Consider the following 17605-nt stretch of genomic DNA (forward strand, 5'->3'; position numbering starts at 1 on the left):
ACCACCACAAGCACCAGCACCCATTAGCATAGGCCAATAAATGGCTTTTCCCCACTCAACAGCTCCTCCTAACAGATTAATACTATCAGATCCTCCTGTTCAACACAAAATGAGAATGTGGCAAGGTCTCCTTCCACATGATAATCCCCTACTTGACATACAATGACATCACCCCACCAAAGCTGGAAACAAATTGTAATTCTTGTTGTAATTACAGGCTTTAATAGGTGTAGCGGCTTGTTAGGTGCAGAGTAACTATTCCCCCTAGGAACTCTTCAGGAATACAACTGGTGCAGCCAAACTACTTATACAGTTGAGACAGTGCTATGATCAAAGGAGCACATCCTTACTTTTAAAGACTCACTTAAATAATACACCATATCCATTTGGATTTCTTTTTGATGACTTCCATGTTTTCCGTGTGTTATGTTGAAAGGTGGTAGGTTTTTCATTTGATCCAGCAATTCACGTTGTGGGGCACAATATAAAATAAACAAAAGACCATTTCAAGCTTTTTTATATATAGTGGATTGCAATGTAAAAAGAATGGCCTTCTGTAATACAATTACTGAAAAAGTAGACAGAAATATTAAAATTTATTAAGTTGTTAGGAAATGGTAAATGTACAAAAGCCTAATTAGTATTGAAAAATATTTAAATCTTCCAAGTCTAATGAACTTTTTGAATCTGAGCTTTACAGCTAGCAATGATAAGTTTGAAAAATGCAATAGTGCTAGATAAATGATTATGAGTAATGCCATTAAATTATTAGCTTGTGACAAACATTAAATCCTATCCAGAGATACTCTTGAAGGCATTGCCTTCTGTATCTATTTAAAGTACTCGTCTAAATTCTGTGCATGTTCTAGAAGACCAAGAAAACTTCAGGACACAGCCTGAGGTTAAGAAAGCATGCTGGATGGCCATAATACCCATGCCAGGATGTGTGCTGGATGTTTCAAAGCCCCAAGATCAGAAGCAAGACCCCTCTACTTGGGCTCTCTTCTTAGAGGTCTGTCAGGCTTCATCCCATACTTATCTCCCTGAAGTTCAACAACAGTGCCAGCAAAAAAAACATGAACACAAAAAGATGAAAGCAAGGCTTTTCTCTTCCCCATTTGAATATTTTTATAGTCTTGTCTGTCTTGTCTGTCCCATGTGACCAGGGCAGTTTTCATGATGTCAATTTCCTCACACTTACAGTGATCCAGGAAACTTCAGTTATTTCCTGATGGTCTCTTGAAAGGACTTACCCAAGACTGAAGCCCTGCTCTTTTGATGGATACACATATGAATGCTAAGAAACAACTCTTTCTAGAAGAGTTTACTAGCTCTGACTGGGATGGACTTAACTCTCTTCACAGAAGCCAGTAAAGTGCTGTGTTTTGGATTTGTGTCTAGAACAGTGTTGATAACACACCAACGTTTTTGCTGTTGCTGAGCAGTACTTACACAGCACCAAAGCCTTCTTCTGCCCCCCTCTCCCTGCCAATGAGTAAGCTGGGGGTGGACAAGAATTTGGGAAGAGATAAAGATGGGACAGCTAACGCAAGTTGGCCAAAGGGATGTTCCATATCATATAATATCACGCTCAACAACCAAAGCTGGAGTAGAGGAAGAACGTGGTGGTTTTCGTTTCCAAGGTTCAGAGACTGGCTGGGCATTAGTCTGCCTGTGTGAGGTGGTGAGTGATTTCCTTTGCTTTGCTTGTTCTTTTTTTCCTCTTTCCTTCACCTATTACATCATCTTTATCTTGACCTATTGCGTTTTCTTGCTTTTGCTTTCTAGTCCCTTGGGGGGCTGGTGGGAGGACATTATGACACGGACAACACAACTCAATCCACCATAAAGAGTTTACAAGACCTAGAAAAGCTTATTTGTGACTCAGGATATGGGAGCTGAAGCTGAGATGAGTCTTTTCTCCAGAAGAGCTACAGAAATGCCATAAAACTGGGACAGCTTCCAAAGTCTGCCTTTGGCAGGGGGTGTTGACTTCCAGGTGAAAGTCTCCATAGCTCATTAGAATCACTCAAGAGATTACACAGCCTAAGAATACGGCTTCTCATTGGAAGAGTTTTTTAGCTTGTTTTTTTGTTGGTGTGTGTGTTTTTGGTTTTTTTTAAAAAAGCCCTAAGATTCCCAGAGTTCTGATGGGCAGAATCTCCCACATACAACTATGCAGGAGATGGGGACATAGGGACACAGGACAGTGACTCATCTCACCACTATAGACAAGCTCTCAAGTACCAAAATACATAAAGTTGTCAAAATTTAAAGTTGTCAAAATGTCAAAACATCAAAATAATGCTGAAATTCACACAGATTTTCAATATTTTTTTTAAACTTAATTTTGTCTTGTATCAGCAACTAGTTTTGAATCATAGACAGACTAATTGCAACCAGTAGAAAAGTCAGGAACCAGAAGAATCATGTCCTTACATTTATGAGTCTATGCTGCACACACAGACAGCATGCAAATCAAGCTCATCAGGAGCACTGGCTTTTCTTCTTAACTCTAGAAACAGATTGCCACCAGCAACTACAAGACCTAAAAGTGACTATCACGTCCTTTTGGTGGGACCATCTTGGGGTTTGATGCAAAAGCATGGGTCTCTGTTACAGAACTACCCAGCTTTCTATTTGTCACTGACTAAGGTGTGTATCTTCCCTACCTAGTCATAAGGACTGTGAAGTACTATGGGATACTCCCAGCAGTCTACAGACAGGAGCACCTGGATCTGCAGCCAGCACTAATGCATCTCTTGCATTTGTCTCTACAAGGTAGATGTCAGCTGGAGCTCCTCATGCTGTTGCAAGGCTGACAGCAGCAGCCACAGTGGCAACTCTCATTCTACAGCTGGCAACAGGGATGAACATGTGCTGCCCATTCCACTCAGTCTAGAGACAAGGAGTGTCTAAACTCTTCTTCTCTGGGTCTGGTCTTATTACTTAATACAGTGGTAGGCAACTCACTGCAAATAAAGCACCACTTTTTATCTGGAAAGAAAGAAGTTTAAGTATTCATTTTCTCCCTCGTTATGTGAAAATTTCGCCCTTGTTCTACCTTAAAAATACTAGATAGTATTTCCTCTAATCCAAAATCCAATTCACTTATTCCAGTGGCCTTTGGATCAAGTCTTTTCTCATTATAAAGTCCAATTACAAACATTTAATATCTCTCTCACATGATTGATAAACTGTACCAGAAAGTAACAGAAAATCCAGGCGATTAAAAAAAGGTAAGTCTTAACAAAATTAAGAAAAACAGACATCTGAGAAAAATGTTGCCTATGGCAACGAGAAACTAGATGAAAAAAGGGGCAATGATGTTCTGGTTACACATTTATTATAAATCCATGATAGAAGAGATGAGAGATAGGTCATCTGTAAATGATACTGGGCAAGGATCAAAAATAAAATGTTGTTTAAAAATCTTCCATTTCAGACAAAATGTTAGGAAAGAAAGATTGAGGAGTCTCATAATGGGCAAATTAAAAATTATAATTCTGTAAGTTTTTGTTAAATAACCCTTAAGAAAATAACCCTTGTGAATATACCATTAGGCATACTGAATTATCATTCTAATAAAGAGGAATGGGGATTCAAATTTCATAGTGGAGTTAAAATTCTAACTAGCTAACTTAATCCCATGTCTCTGGTAGCTGCCTTACACAGGTCAAAAACCTGTTGCCATAAAATATGCATTATTCTAAGGCCACTGAACTCATTGTATGTACTTGTGATACAAGGCATTTAAAAAAAACCTCTCAGTCATTTTGCTGATTCACACTAACAGCTTAGCATCAGAAGGTACTGGTGTTTTGGCTGCAATGTAAATTCATGCTAATTTTCTTTGAGATCATTCCTAAAAAAGCAGAAATGGAATTCAGTGTCAGAATGATTGTCACATAAGTGCAACAATTTATTCACTGAAAAAAAGATAAAGTCACTTATTAGCCCATCTCTGGAATTTTGGTTAGTACTAAGAAAGGAAGCCTTTGACAATTCATGCAAACATATAGCCTGTTACACTGTAATCCTCTCCTGAGCCACTGAAATCTTAGCATCCCACACAAAGAAAACTTGGGAACAGATGAGAGCGCTGCATGTTCTCCCCAGCCAATTGCCCCAGCGAGGACACTGGGGGTCCCCACCGCTGCAGCAACACCCTGCAGTGACACCATTCACAGCCGCAGCAGCATGAGTCAGCTCAATTCCCTGTTCAAGTACTACTCTGCCTCCATTTTCTTTCTTCCAAGGCACAAATACTTTGAGAGAAAAACCAAGCCTGGTAGCCAAATAAAATTAACCTCTCAAACATAGAATGAGCTAAAATGCCTCCACTTGATAGCTATTCCAGCTATTGCAGTCTCTAATAGCTGAAGAATCATATTTATAGGACGTCCCTAAATGTGCACACCGGGTTACTTGGTATTTTAAGCAAAGTTAACTCCTAGGCACTTAGTGATGGTGCTCTCATACCAGTTGAGAAGTCTGGTCTTGACTTCTTGGGTCTTTTCTCTTTCTTTCATTTTAAGTGACAGGTTTTGTTCAAGTACCTGTGTCCTCTCAACAAATTTTGATGAACTGAAGTTTTCAGTAAGCGAGCACTAAAACTTCAGGATTTTATCAGCAATTCCACAAGCTCACATTGTGAGCTACTATGTGTGATATTAACTGGTTTTAGATCTGCTTTGACAAAGGCAATGGGACCATGCACCACTTGGGCAAAGTATGGAGCAGCGGGCATTGATGACCAAAATTCCCAGATCCAAAAATTCTTCACAGGATACTAACAGTCCTAAACAGTAACTTTTGAAACAGTAACTTTCAGAATGACATCTGTTAAGGCTTTTTGGGGTCATGACAGTTTCAGAGAACAATGACTTCCTTTAGGAAGCCTAAAGGAGGCAAATCCACTGCTGATGATGATGCAGGTGGCTGCCCAGGGAATACTGAACATGTCTTGCACTTTGCCAAGGTCTCCCCTGGCCGCAGGCAGGCTGGTGAAAATAGGCTTGGGCACAGATAAGGAAGCCAGTGCAGTCACCAACTGCTGATTTAGGCAACAGGAGACCTCCTGGTACTACTCATATAGTAAACATGTCTTCCACAGACACAATTCTTCATAACAACAGGACAAAGTACAATGTAGGCAGAGTGCATTGCTTGAGCGGTGTTTCTTAGAAGGTTATGGATGACTATCTACTGAACAGCTATTTAAATAAAATGGATTTCATCTAGACAAGGGCTTGAATACACACCAATGCAATAGTCAAGTGTCCCCAGGTGGAAGCTGAGGGACAAAACAGCAGGTGTGGAAGTCTTGGCGCTCAATAGCTTCACCCTTCCCCACCCCCACCCCAAAAACTCATTTACTCGGTCTTTTGTGAAGCTGCTTTAATGCAGCTGAAACTTTTTTTTTTTTAAATTAAGAAGAGATTGGTTTGTATAGCTGCAATGTCAACAGAGCTCTTTCCAAGACTCTCCACTTGCACTGCCTAACTACCAGATACACACTCCCTTTTCCAGCACGTACATGTTACAACTCATTGCTTTAATTTTTTGTCCTTGCGATGTTAACATAAGATGGAAGTTATCAGTACATGACAGAGAAAACAGAAGGAAGTAGTGGAGCACCCATTTTAAGTTATGTTGCCTGTTGTCTTGGCAACCAGCTCTGTTAACTCATTTTTCACCAGCACCTGACAACATCTCCACAAGATTTGATATTATTAAGGAGTCTGCTAACTCAGCTGCTTTACAAGGTATCAGAAAAGATCTGCTGTCATTTCCATTCTGAATCCTATTTTTCAGGAATCATAAATCTTTCATAAATTGCCCAGCAGCTGAATACAGGATGCACAAATACCACTGTCACAATCCATTCCCTTGAAAAGAACACAAAAAGAGTGTTGGGATCCAGTTGCGCTCCCTGCAGTATCAACACGTAGACTGCTATTCACTACCCAGGGAGAAGGATTAGATCTTGAATTCCTCAAGTGAAAACACATGAATGCTTTGACAGACATATTCTCTCACATGTGTCTCCTTCAACATCACAGGCATATGGCATGGGGACAGGGTTGGCCCCATTTCCTCCAAGCTTTCTTTGAGGGAAAGAGTCCTACCCTCCACATTGCTGCTGTGCATATCCTCGAGCTGCTTTGAGAAGCACACAAGCATGTACTGAGCCAGCACTGCAATTACCATAATTAAACATTATAATCAAACAGGCTTCAGTCAGCAGTCAGACCTGACTACACAAGGAGCTGTGCAGACACACTAGATGACTTTACCCTTCCTCAAGAGTAAACTGTCCCTACGTATGAGTCTCACAAAGAGTTCAGTCTCTAAGGACTAAAAAAAGGCTGTTTAATTACATCCCAGACTACCCTGTCACCTTGGATGACTACTTTCCTTGGACAAAATGTCACCTAGTTACCCAAATTCTGAAGAATTTCTGAGTCTGGGACCATAGGAATATGCACTTAAAATAATCTCTTTAGTATGAACATTAACCATTTCACTGGTTAAACACTCAAAATCCAATATTTGAGTGTTGTAACACAAATCAAACATTCTGAAATTTTATGAACAAACAGCAACAAAAAACCCTTCTCTCTAAGAAACAGTAGGAAGGATACAAAGAAGCCTCATCCAAGAACCACAGAGAGAAACTAAAATAAATGATCATCTGACCTGTGCAGCGGGATTCTAGAGTGCTTCCCCACAAAATTTTAGACATGAAATGGGTCAAGTGCTAGTTTTACTCCTGGATGTTCCCTTTATCCAAGTTTCAGGCTCCCTTAACGCTCTTTCAAAATAGAGTTTGGCTGTTTATTGTTTAAAGATTGAGCAGTGGTGAAAAACACATTCATTACTGCTTGTCATAGAGATGTTGATGAATTCCAGTCCCATGCAATTAAGCTGTAATTCAACACAATGACAGACTAAACAGGCAAGTCTAGACAAACAAGAAAAAAATCAACCCAAAATACAATTCCTAGAGAAAAATTCCTAGAGGATTCTATAATCTTTCTGTTGAAAAAAGGTGTGCATAATCTTATTTTATTTACCATATGAAAGCAGAGCATTTGCTTTATTTTAATTCATGCAATGGTATCAGGATTTATCATCTAAACAAGACAGCAAAAAATATTAGACACATTGGAATATTTTGCTAAAGGAGAACCCCCAGATCTTTTTTCTCCCTAAAGTTTTAAAGTAAAACACATACATGCTAAAAATGGGATGCACTGCATCTTGCATTCCTTAAAGATAAATTGTGATAATTTCACTTATCAGAATACCCTCTCTGTAAAACAAGGGTACTAGTGCCACCGAGAAGTTGAATTGGCTTCATGACACTTAAACTGAAATGAAAGACATGAATTCTAGGCCTGAGTTTACTTCTATGTAAATCAGGAAGTACATGCCTTGACTCTAAATTGTCACACTGAGTATTGTTGTATTGGTTCTGTTGGTTTTCAAACCAGAAGAATCGTAGAGGTTTTGTTTTTTCCTTAACTCTGGCAATGTTTTACTCTCTATAGATATGGGGAAATATGGCAAAATCTGCTATAACCTATGCTGCAAGAGGAAGAAATAGTTACATAAGACATTTTTGTACATTATTTGAAACCATCATGTCAATACTGTCATGCTAGCAAGACATCAGGATCTCTTCATCAGTGTATATCAACTGACTCTAGGAATGTTATATCGTAGCATGATACAACATTTCATATCCCTTTTTCACCACACTTAAGAGATGTTCCTGAAGCTGGAATTTATAACACTCATCAGTACTAGGTGCTAGTACTAGTCAATGTACACATGGCCACCATGATTTCACCAATGAAAGCAACCTCTACTCCTTTGAGAAGGTTATATATTTTTACATGAAAACCATGACTAATTTCACACATGGTCACTCAGCATTTGTGTTAAAGTAACAAGATGTTAGAAAGCTTATCAAGCATTTGATTCCCACGCAACCAGAACAAAATCAATTTTTACACTTCACAAAATGGGACTTTTTGTTTTGTTTTACTTTATTGTATGCATCCTCTAAAGGAAGAACAGGCTTGAAGAAAAGGCAGGCGAAGAGATTTAGACTTATGAGTGCTGTAAATTTCTAATTTCTTCATACAAGCCAAAGAACATTCCTGTGAATCAAGGTAAACCCTCCACCCCTCAGCTTTTCATACCACGAAAGAGAAAAGTCTAAGCTCTTTGGGAAGAAACACAGGGCTTGAGTCACACTTGCACAACAACCGTGACACTATTTCTGAGTCTATCAAACTGTAGAGCTAACTTTTCAGGTTATTTTTTGGTATGTGCTCTACCTACCCCAATAAGCTTCAGTCTCTGGGACTACTCGATTGGTGCTACGTAAACAAACTGTTAGCCAAAAATTGAGTTTTACCTAACTTTAGTGTGGCCCTAAAGCTAACATCTACTACCAAAGTAATCATGGTGATATACATGAAACTAACCTAAAAGGCTGATTATTTTAAAATTAAGCTGTGAGAAAGTTAAAACAAATTATAATTTTTAAGCCATATTTTAAAATAAAGGAAAAAAACTACTCATTGTAAATAATCATAAATGAATACAATTCCAAAGTGTATTTATTAATTCTGCTCTTAAAAAAACCCAAACAAACAAAACCAACCTTTGTCAAACACCACCAAAAACTTACCTCGAACTTCAGGAGAGAATCGAGCTGAATGGCGAGACACAAAAAGTTTCAGTTCTTGATCCAAATTGCATTCAATCAAGTTTGTGTCCCATGATCGGATTCCTAAAATTAAAAATACAAAACACATCTAGCTTGATACATGGGTGCTGGAAGTTGTCACTGAGTGACTTCATGCTATTTGTGTATTTCTAAATTCCAAACCCAGCCTCTCTTCCTTTCAAGGCACACAGCTATTTTTTGGAAAGTGCTGAGTGCTCAGAAGGAGCACTCTGGACAGGAATCAGTCACTAGCAAGAGAAAATCTGCCTTTACAAAGGGTGACCATCCTTTAAGGCCCCTGCTTTAGGACTCCTGGTCCCACATCCTAGTAGCCACATTACAAAAAGTTACTGATGTCCCTGAATTGACTTTAAAAATAGAAATACACTGATTTACTGTCCTGGTTTTGGCTGGGATAAAGCTAGTATTTTCCTCTTAGAAGCTTGAATAGTGATGTGTTTTGGATTCAGTTTGGGATTTGAATTAGAAGAATGTTGATAATATGCTGATGGTTTTAGTTGTTGCTAAGAAATCAAGGTTCCCATATTCTGCTAATGCACAGGTACACAAGAAGCTGGGAGGGAGCACAACCAGAACAATGGACCCAAACTGGCCAATAGAATATTCCACATCATACAACCTCATGTTCAGTATATGGATGAGGGTTGACTGGGAAGCTCCCTCTCACTTCTGGGATTGCAGTTCCAGCATTTTTGCTTCTCTGGGATGGCTAGCAGGCGGTGAGCAATCATGTTGTGCATTAGGCATTTGTATTTTCTATTATTACTATTATTTGTATTTTCTATTATTACTATTATTTGTATTTTCTATTATTACTATTATCATCATTATTATTATTTTCATTTTATTTTATTTCAATTATTAAATTGTTTTTCTCTCAACCTACAAGTCTCCTTACCCCTTATGTCTCCAATTCTCTTCCCCATTCCCTGGGGTGGGGGAGGGTTAGCAAGCAGCTGCGTGGTGTTTGGCTGGCAGCAGGGTTTAAACCACGACATTTACCAAACTGAAAGAGTGAATCACTCAGAGGACACTTTAGTCACATTGCAGGACTGTTGTATTTGTCCCTCTGAGAAAAAAAGACAGCATCACCTAGCATGTTGCAAATTAATATGTAAATACAAAGTATTAAATTACTGACTTCTTCAGTCAAAAGCTTTGAAGCATCCCATATTTTAAATTAAAATGTAAGTGATCTTTTATTTATGAAGTATCAAAATTCTGGTTTTGAGATTAAAAAATGCTATGCTTGATCTTTTTTTCTTTTAAAAACTAAACTCCAGATCTCTCGTCCCTACTGTTTTTCCCCCCAGCTACTTGGAAAGTGAGCCAATTGACACATATATGATTAAAAAATGTATTATTCCAAAAAATATTTTTAAGGACTGAAATTTGACCAGGCAAAAAAACCCAACATTGTAACCAAAAGACAAATTTCCTTCCATCAGATTTTGATCACTAAATAAAAAACAACCAACCAAACAAAAAAACAAAAAAACCTCAATAAAACAAAAAACAAACCAAAAACCTCCAAACAAACAGGAGAACATGCTTAACATTTTTCTATAATTTTCTTGCTTTTGAAATTGTTCTGAAAAATCTTTTCCTTTTGAAAAACAATGAGCAGGCAGTTACACTACAGGTAAGTCCAGGCACTGTTGCCATTTTGAACACCAATGTTACAGTGATTTTTTTTTTCCTAAATGAACATCATTAGACTTAAACAGATTAGCTGGCAAACACAGAAGGGACTGCAGGCGAGGAAGTGTCTGGTGGCCCCTCCCCACATGCCTGACTGTGCCTTTGCATGAAATCGTTGAGTTAAATCACTTTGGGGCTTGGCAAGGAGATGCCTGAAGAGGTGTGTAGCCAACCCCTCACTGTGAGACTAACACTACACACTTCTGCTGGTAACTCGGTCAGGGTTTCAGGCTGTGAATGTTACTGTCAGTAATACCTCCCATGCAGAAATATCAGGACTCATGCTGGCAGAAGCCATGTTGTAGGGCTGAAGGATGACAAGAGCGAGAAGAGCAGAGAAACCAGATCTGCGGTGCCGATCTCCCATTGCAGCTCTGGGTAGGTTCTTCATGCAAATATAAACATCTGGGTTTGAAGAGCCTGAAGCCTCTTCAGGGAGAATTCATCCAGGGCTTTTCCTTCTCAGCATCCCTGTCCAGGTAGGTGCATGCTTACTACTGGGCTATGCTACCAGCTATTAAGTAGCTGCCATCTGAAACTCTAAACAAATTTGGAAATACAGTATTGCCTGTGTTTCATAACCACTTAAGAGAAAAATAACTGAGCTATAACCAGCCACCTCCACTTCCTGACTGATACATCGCTGTTCAGAGGCATAAGCAGTGAGTCTCTTCTGCACGTATCCTTATTCTCATTTCTCAGAAATCTCTTGGCCATATGGTACATTCTTGGGGCATAGTTCTGGCAGACAAATACAGCTCAGCAGGCTTTAATGTTACCCAGGTGTTGGAGTATTTGAGAGCAAGAAAGTAAAGATGATAATCCCATGCACGTACAGTGCATATGAAAACTATGACTAGTAAACCAACATCAATTACGAAGCTGAAGTGCATTGAATTAACACTGAACTTCAAGAAGCTAGAAGATAAACAGCTCACTGGCCTCTGACAGCAAGCTTCTGCAGGGAGACTACAAAGCTTTCTGGAGGTCAGTTGAGCAATATGGACTGATTCAGCAATGCTGCTAATGATAGGGCCTGTCCACCATCCCTAGCTGCTTTTGTCATGCATCCAAATTTGCTGTAGGGTTAAGATTCTGACTAGGTGTAGTCAAGACTGCTGAGCCCAGTAATGTCCAAAATACAGGACTCAACACAAAATAAATAGCTAAAATGACAACAAAAAAGCCTAGATGCCCCATATGCACAGCAGTCCTAGAAGCTGAAGCTGGGACCTGGACAGAGTATCCCAAATCTGCAGCTGCATGATTCAGCAGTCTGGATGCAAAAATTACGCATGTACATTATAAAGTAGCATAATGTATTATATATGTTATATAACCAACTCAGGTTTGGGTAGAACGGAGGTAAATCTGGAACTAAAATCCAAGGTCAGTCCAATGATGTAGATCATTAACAGCATGAACGTAACTACTGGAAGCATGGCTGAACTGGAGCTATTTCTTTCCTTCTGCAGTCTTAGGAGTACAGTGCCACTAGACACAGGACTAATCAGAGAGCAGGCAGGGCACACCCAGCAGGGCATCTGCCAAATCAGTGGAAAAATCTTGAAGCTTTCTCTTCACTGCCCTCTTTTTTTGGTGGATGGTGGGTTGGAGGATTGTCCCCTTAGCAAAGTCACATCCCAAATGTAGTTACTGAAAACGCATCTCACCACGCCATTTCCTCTTCATGATATATTAAGAAATGACTCTGCATTCCACCAGGTTGCGTAGCATCACACCACTGATGTGTTATCAGCAGATGTTTTCTTTGACACGTTGCTCTGCAGTTTGGCGCATGAATCCACACTTTTCAGTGATGGTACTCGGGAGATGTACCAGAGAAGACACTGAAGCAGAGTTATCAAGAACCCAAAATGCATTTAAGGCTCTGTTGAAAATAAAGGTTGAAAGCAGCGGGTTTTTCCAGACTATAGCACACTTTCCAAAGAGAAAGAGATTAGTCGAGCCCATATTTGCCTCACGCAGATAGAGCTTCAGACTCCCAGTGTACTCATCCAGAACAATGCACCTCAAAATTTGATCACGGTTTTTTCCTAGCAGGCAAAATCTCAATCAGATCATTTGACACCAGGAGCAGCGAGATGACTTCTAATCCAAAATGATGAATAAAAAGGCCTAAGCATTTCCTCTGAACATCTAAAACTGTAAATGGGTGTAATGCTTAGTGGCAGGAGGCAGCAGCAACAGAGCTATGCAGCAGCAACTGTACAATAGAAGCTTCAAGAAGAGACTGAAGAGCATTTCTTCAGAGGAAGAATGACATCAGCTGTCTGGAGGGCAGAAGTTTTATCCATTTGCTCTATAATTTTTAATAATTTAATTAAAATGCAGCCAATTCACTTCTGACACAACGGAAAATTAGATAGAATTAGGAGAGTGCAATGCTGAAGAGGCTCTGAATGACAAAGCATCTGCCTCAGTAGTTCTCCCTAGGAGACAATGGTAGCAATAAAGATGAACAGGTCGTGGTGAAGCTGGTTAGCTGTGATGAGGCAGCCCTTTACCACAAACAGTCATAAAAAATAATCACCAGAAACAGCCAGCTAAAGCAACAATGCTTGAGAAAGCAACAATAGAGACAAATGAAGTCCTAGCTGGACTGCTGAACCACACCTACATGACAAGGCTGCTACCAGTTCCCTGTTGCAGGGTCTCTTCCTCTCCTCTAACAATGGCAGGTTTCTGAAATCTCTGCTTTCACCGTCACAGAACACAAATATATGTTACAAAATCAGGTATCAGTTGAGTTTAACAAACTATGGGGTCCAGCAATAATTTTCTTTGTGCTTCATACCACTATTACTGCAAGAGGGCTTTTTTTTCCCCCCCCCTGCTGCACGTACACTGCAATCTATTGTATCAGAAACCATATCAAGAACTTTTAATAAAACTGTCATTTCACTTGCAATACCTTCCTGTATGGCCGTCTTAAGAAAAGGACAAATAAACAGCGAGTCAAAGCAGCCCGTGGCCGGACAATAATGAGGCTGAGCACTCAGGTGTTAGTCTTGTTACCCACATGTTTTTTCTTTATTGAAACAGAAACAATGCGCATATAAAGGTTGGGTCCTGAAAAAATTCTCCAGCCAAGAGAAAAGTCTCACCGCCCAAAGTTAGACACAAAGGCAGGGCTGCGCTCCCGCTCGGGCAGTCTTTGACGCCGAGGGGGAAAACGCCCCGAACGCCGCCGGTTCGGTTTGGCGGCGGAGGACGGGGGATGCGGGGGCAGCCGCCCCGCAGCCGCATCCCCACCGCATCCCCATCGCCACCGCCGGCGCGGCGGCCGCCCTTTGTCCGCTCCGGGCTGCCATAGGGACCGCACTGCGGACTGCGCCACGCCCACCCGCCGGTGTCTCCGGGCAGACGGGCTCGGCGGCGGCGGCCGCCCGCCGCGGGGGCTGCGCTCCCGCCCCGGCCCCGGCCCCTCCGCCGCTCAGACGGGCAGGGCGCTGGCTGCCGGTCTGGCCCGGCGGGCCAGCAGCCCGCGGCGGCTCTCTGCGCGGGCGGTAGCGGGGCCCGGCCCGCAGCCGTTGCTCCGCAGCGTCCGCACCCCACGGCGGGGCGGGGGGGGGGGGGGGCGGCTGCGGCGGGACCCTCGCGGAGGAAAGAGCTGGAGACCGCGTCCTGGCGACTCGTGTGCTGAGCCCTCCGTAGGGTGGGGGTGCGTGGGGGTGAGCCCCGGCTGCGCCCGAGGAGGGGGAAGGCGCCGGCGAGGGTGGCGCCGCGGCGCTGCCGGCGGTGTCTCCGCTCCCCGCTGCCTCACCTCGCTCGATGTTGGCGATGGCCCGCCGCAGGTGCTCCTCGGTCACCAGCTCGCCGATGACCACCAGCAGGTAGAACTTGCTGTCCAGGAATCGGTGGGAGAGGCTGGGCGAGGGGGAGGTGGGGTTGGGGATGCTGCAGGAGGGCTCCGAGTCCACTTCCACCACCACGGTGGCCATCGCCGCCGCCCCGCTCCGCCCCGCGGCTCCGGGGCGCTGAGGGGAGAAGGGCCGCTCGGCGGCGGCTCCGCAGGCGGCAGGGAGGGAGTGAGGGCGGGCGGGGAGGCGGCGGCGCTTTTATACGGAGACGGTGCAGGGCAGGGACCTGGCGAGGAGGAGGAGGAAGAGGAAGGGGGGGAGCCGGCGCATCCCCGCGCCGCCGCCGCGTTTCCAGCATCCACGGCTGATGTCATCTGCGGCAAATCCTCCCCGCGGCGGCCCCCGGAAGCAGAAAGGACGCGGGGGGCGAACAACGCCCCGAGGGGACGCCGGGGGGTCCGCCCCGGCTGCCGGCCCCGGCGGCGGCACCCCTTGGGCGGCGCCGGTCGCGGGGTCCGTGGCCTCCCGGGCGTTGGCCCGCCGGGCTGGTCGGTCCCGGGGTCTGGGGCTGGTGCCGCGGCTTCCGAGGCCCACCCGGCGTCCCGGCCTTGAAGCACGGCGGTGAGGAGCCGCAGGGGATGGCCGGGCAGATCTGGGGAGTAACTCCGGGAAAGCCGGCATCGGGGCTCCAGCTGCACCCCTGACGCCGACGGTGAAAAAGCAGCACCACTGCCCAAGGCCGAGGGTCCTGTCTCCTGCACCTCGCTGTAACACTGCAGCAGAATTTTGAGTCATACTTCCCCCACACATGCAACCAGCAATCTGAATATGCTTGCTGCCTTTTTTCATTTGAAAGCAGTTTACGTAAGAAGGTACTTCAAACATAGCCTTTCTGCACATATTGAAGGCCTATGGATATACAACTTACACCAGAAAAGCGCTGGTTTTGGACAAGCTGCCAAAAACCATACTCTTAAGGCTCCAGAAGGTCAAAGGGCTTTGGGTAACTAATTTTGATCAGGCTCAAGCAACTCCAGGGAGCAATGGTATCGGAAAACATCTACAATTACAAAACCAAAGGTTTCGTTCCTCTCCACGTAAAGGTTAGACATCTGCTGCCCAATACTCACCAAGACCCACTCAAGAGATAATCACCTCCTAAAACTGTTATATCCTCTCCTAAAATGGGATAGAGCAGTCCGATAAATCAGCCTCTGAGATGTTCCTCTCACTTTACTCAGAGAAGCAAGGCACTGGTTTACACTAAGCCCCTTGTTTATATGGCTAAAGCGATGTGTAAGAAATGTCGCTGTGACCCAGGAAAGGGTATAAACTTTTACAGCCTGGATTTTAAGATAACCGCTGGTCCCTGACCCAGGAGACGCTTCCTCTGTGTGCAGCTCCTTCAGCAGTACTGACTGCTCAAATTGACTGTCTGCTGCTCAGAAGCACAGAGAGCTTGCCTGGCTGAACCAATACATCAGCCCTGTTTTCTTAGACTAGCTACTTTGTTCCAGGGCACACTAGACTCTTTCTAATTAACGTGCATTTCAGGTTGTCACCACTAAGTTATTTGTCTTGTCTAGAGGCACCCATGAAGATTGAAATACCATTGTTGTAGGTGCTGGTCCATAGCGTTGTATCTGCCTATAACACCTAGTGTTTTTAGTATGAATAGTTCATCTCTGCAAATACAGCATTGAGAGCCTTGGCTAATACGGCATGATGCGTTTGGATGTTGCATCCAAAGTAGATTATTTTTCTGAGCTGCCATTAGTCTGAATGTTGTAGAGTTCAGACAAGCATTTTTACAGCCATGTCAGGTGGCTGAGATGACACAGAGGTAGAGAGCAATGGTGCTTATTCTTCACTAGAGCTGACACAGCTGATAGAACAAATGCAGCGGTGTAGATGCAGAAGAACTAGCAGCAGTTCTTCTAAAGTTGGTGAGGTATTCATAGGTACGGAGTGTTGCTCCTTGGGTACCACTGTTCATCTGAGCCCAGCTGTGACTTTGGTGTTTCCTTGCTGATCCTGGCAGTAGTACAGATGACTGCCTAGAAATAATGTCCACTCCCCTGTGGCCATGTCCTTTAAGACCCCCACCCTAATAATCTATTCTAATTATTGATACCCTCAAGACTTGCCACATGGTGCCTGCTTGAGAAAGCCAGCTTCTGGCTTCTCCCACTGCAATATGTAGCTTTGGGGCATGCTTTTATTTCAATCACCAACAAGAGCAGCTGGTCTCTGGAGCATGGAAGGGGCTTGCCAAGGGGACTTACTGACTGGTTGCAGAATAGACTTATAGTGGTTCCCAGACATAGAGGTAAAACAATTACTTTCCTCACAAGCACAGCAGATTAAATACATTACTCTGAGAAATGCATACCAGTACACAAAATATATTATATGTGCTTTTTAGCACTTTCTTATTTTAAGAAAAAATGAAGACATAGATAACTGGAAAAATGCCCGTGAATTTGAAAAGTAAGAGGTGAAAAGGATGTATTGTATCAAAGAAGAAAATGCTTACATACAAGTAGGTAATACAGATGTTTGAAGTAGCCTGCTGAGGTAGTCCTCTGTATTGCACTGTAAAGTAATATGCAGCTAGAAAATAGAAAGGTGAACTGTTACAGTCAAACTGTCTTGTGATGGGAGATGTCACACACATTAAAACCCTAAGGACAAGAGGCTGCCTTTGGAAGAAAATGGTCTTACACTAAACTCCTCAAGAGATGCAGACCTCTGCCCTTATCTATTCACAAGCATATGCTGCTTCATCTGAGATGGAGGTTAGACAAGAAAAGATGCTTTAACTTCCTGTCTCTGAGGAAGCTGCAGGTTCCCAGCTCCATGGTCAGTGTTCACGCTGTGACTTGCCCTGTTGGTATCTCACTCAGGTAATTCTGTTTGTCATCATCTTTCCCTATCTGGAAACCCATTTATTTTCTGCAGTATGGAGCATATCAACAGATCCACTGCTGGGTGAAATGTGGAGATGTGCTGTATAAAGCTGACTGAGTGTCATGTGACCCTCACTGTTAGAAAGCAATACCAGCTTCCTAGCTGCAACTAAATCACATAGATACACCACTTCAGTAGGAGAAACAGCAAAACTCAGGCAGACTATGAAATATGTCTTGCTGTTTTAAAGACACAGTGATTGATACTTACTGCTGTCTGGCTTTTGTTCACTTTGTTTCAGTTTGGTTTTGTTCCTTTAGTATGTTCTATACCAAATTGGTGTTCCCCACCTGAATTACATGTAGAGCTGTATTTTTCTTACGGATCTGGTATTTCTTTAAAA

General features: G+C 43.0%; 1 protein-coding gene across 1 annotated transcript in view; it reads right to left on the bottom strand.

Annotated features, from left to right (window-relative positions):
- MAP1B (microtubule associated protein 1B) overlaps positions 1–14876 on the bottom strand; it is a 75268-nt gene extending 60392 nt beyond the window's left edge. The window contains 3 exon segments of the mRNA XM_074813040.1: positions 8708–8809; positions 14256–14520; positions 14522–14876. Of these exon segments, the coding sequence (XP_074669141.1) occupies positions 8708–8809; positions 14256–14520; positions 14522–14650 (496 nt within the window). The 5' untranslated portion in view covers positions 14651–14876.
- Between the last annotated feature and the right edge of the window lie 2729 nt (positions 14877–17605).

The sequence above is a fragment of the Strix aluco genome, chromosome Z (genome assembly GCF_031877795.1).
Source record: "Strix aluco isolate bStrAlu1 chromosome Z, bStrAlu1.hap1, whole genome shotgun sequence".
Lineage (NCBI taxonomy): Eukaryota > Metazoa > Chordata > Aves > Strigiformes > Strigidae > Strix > Strix aluco.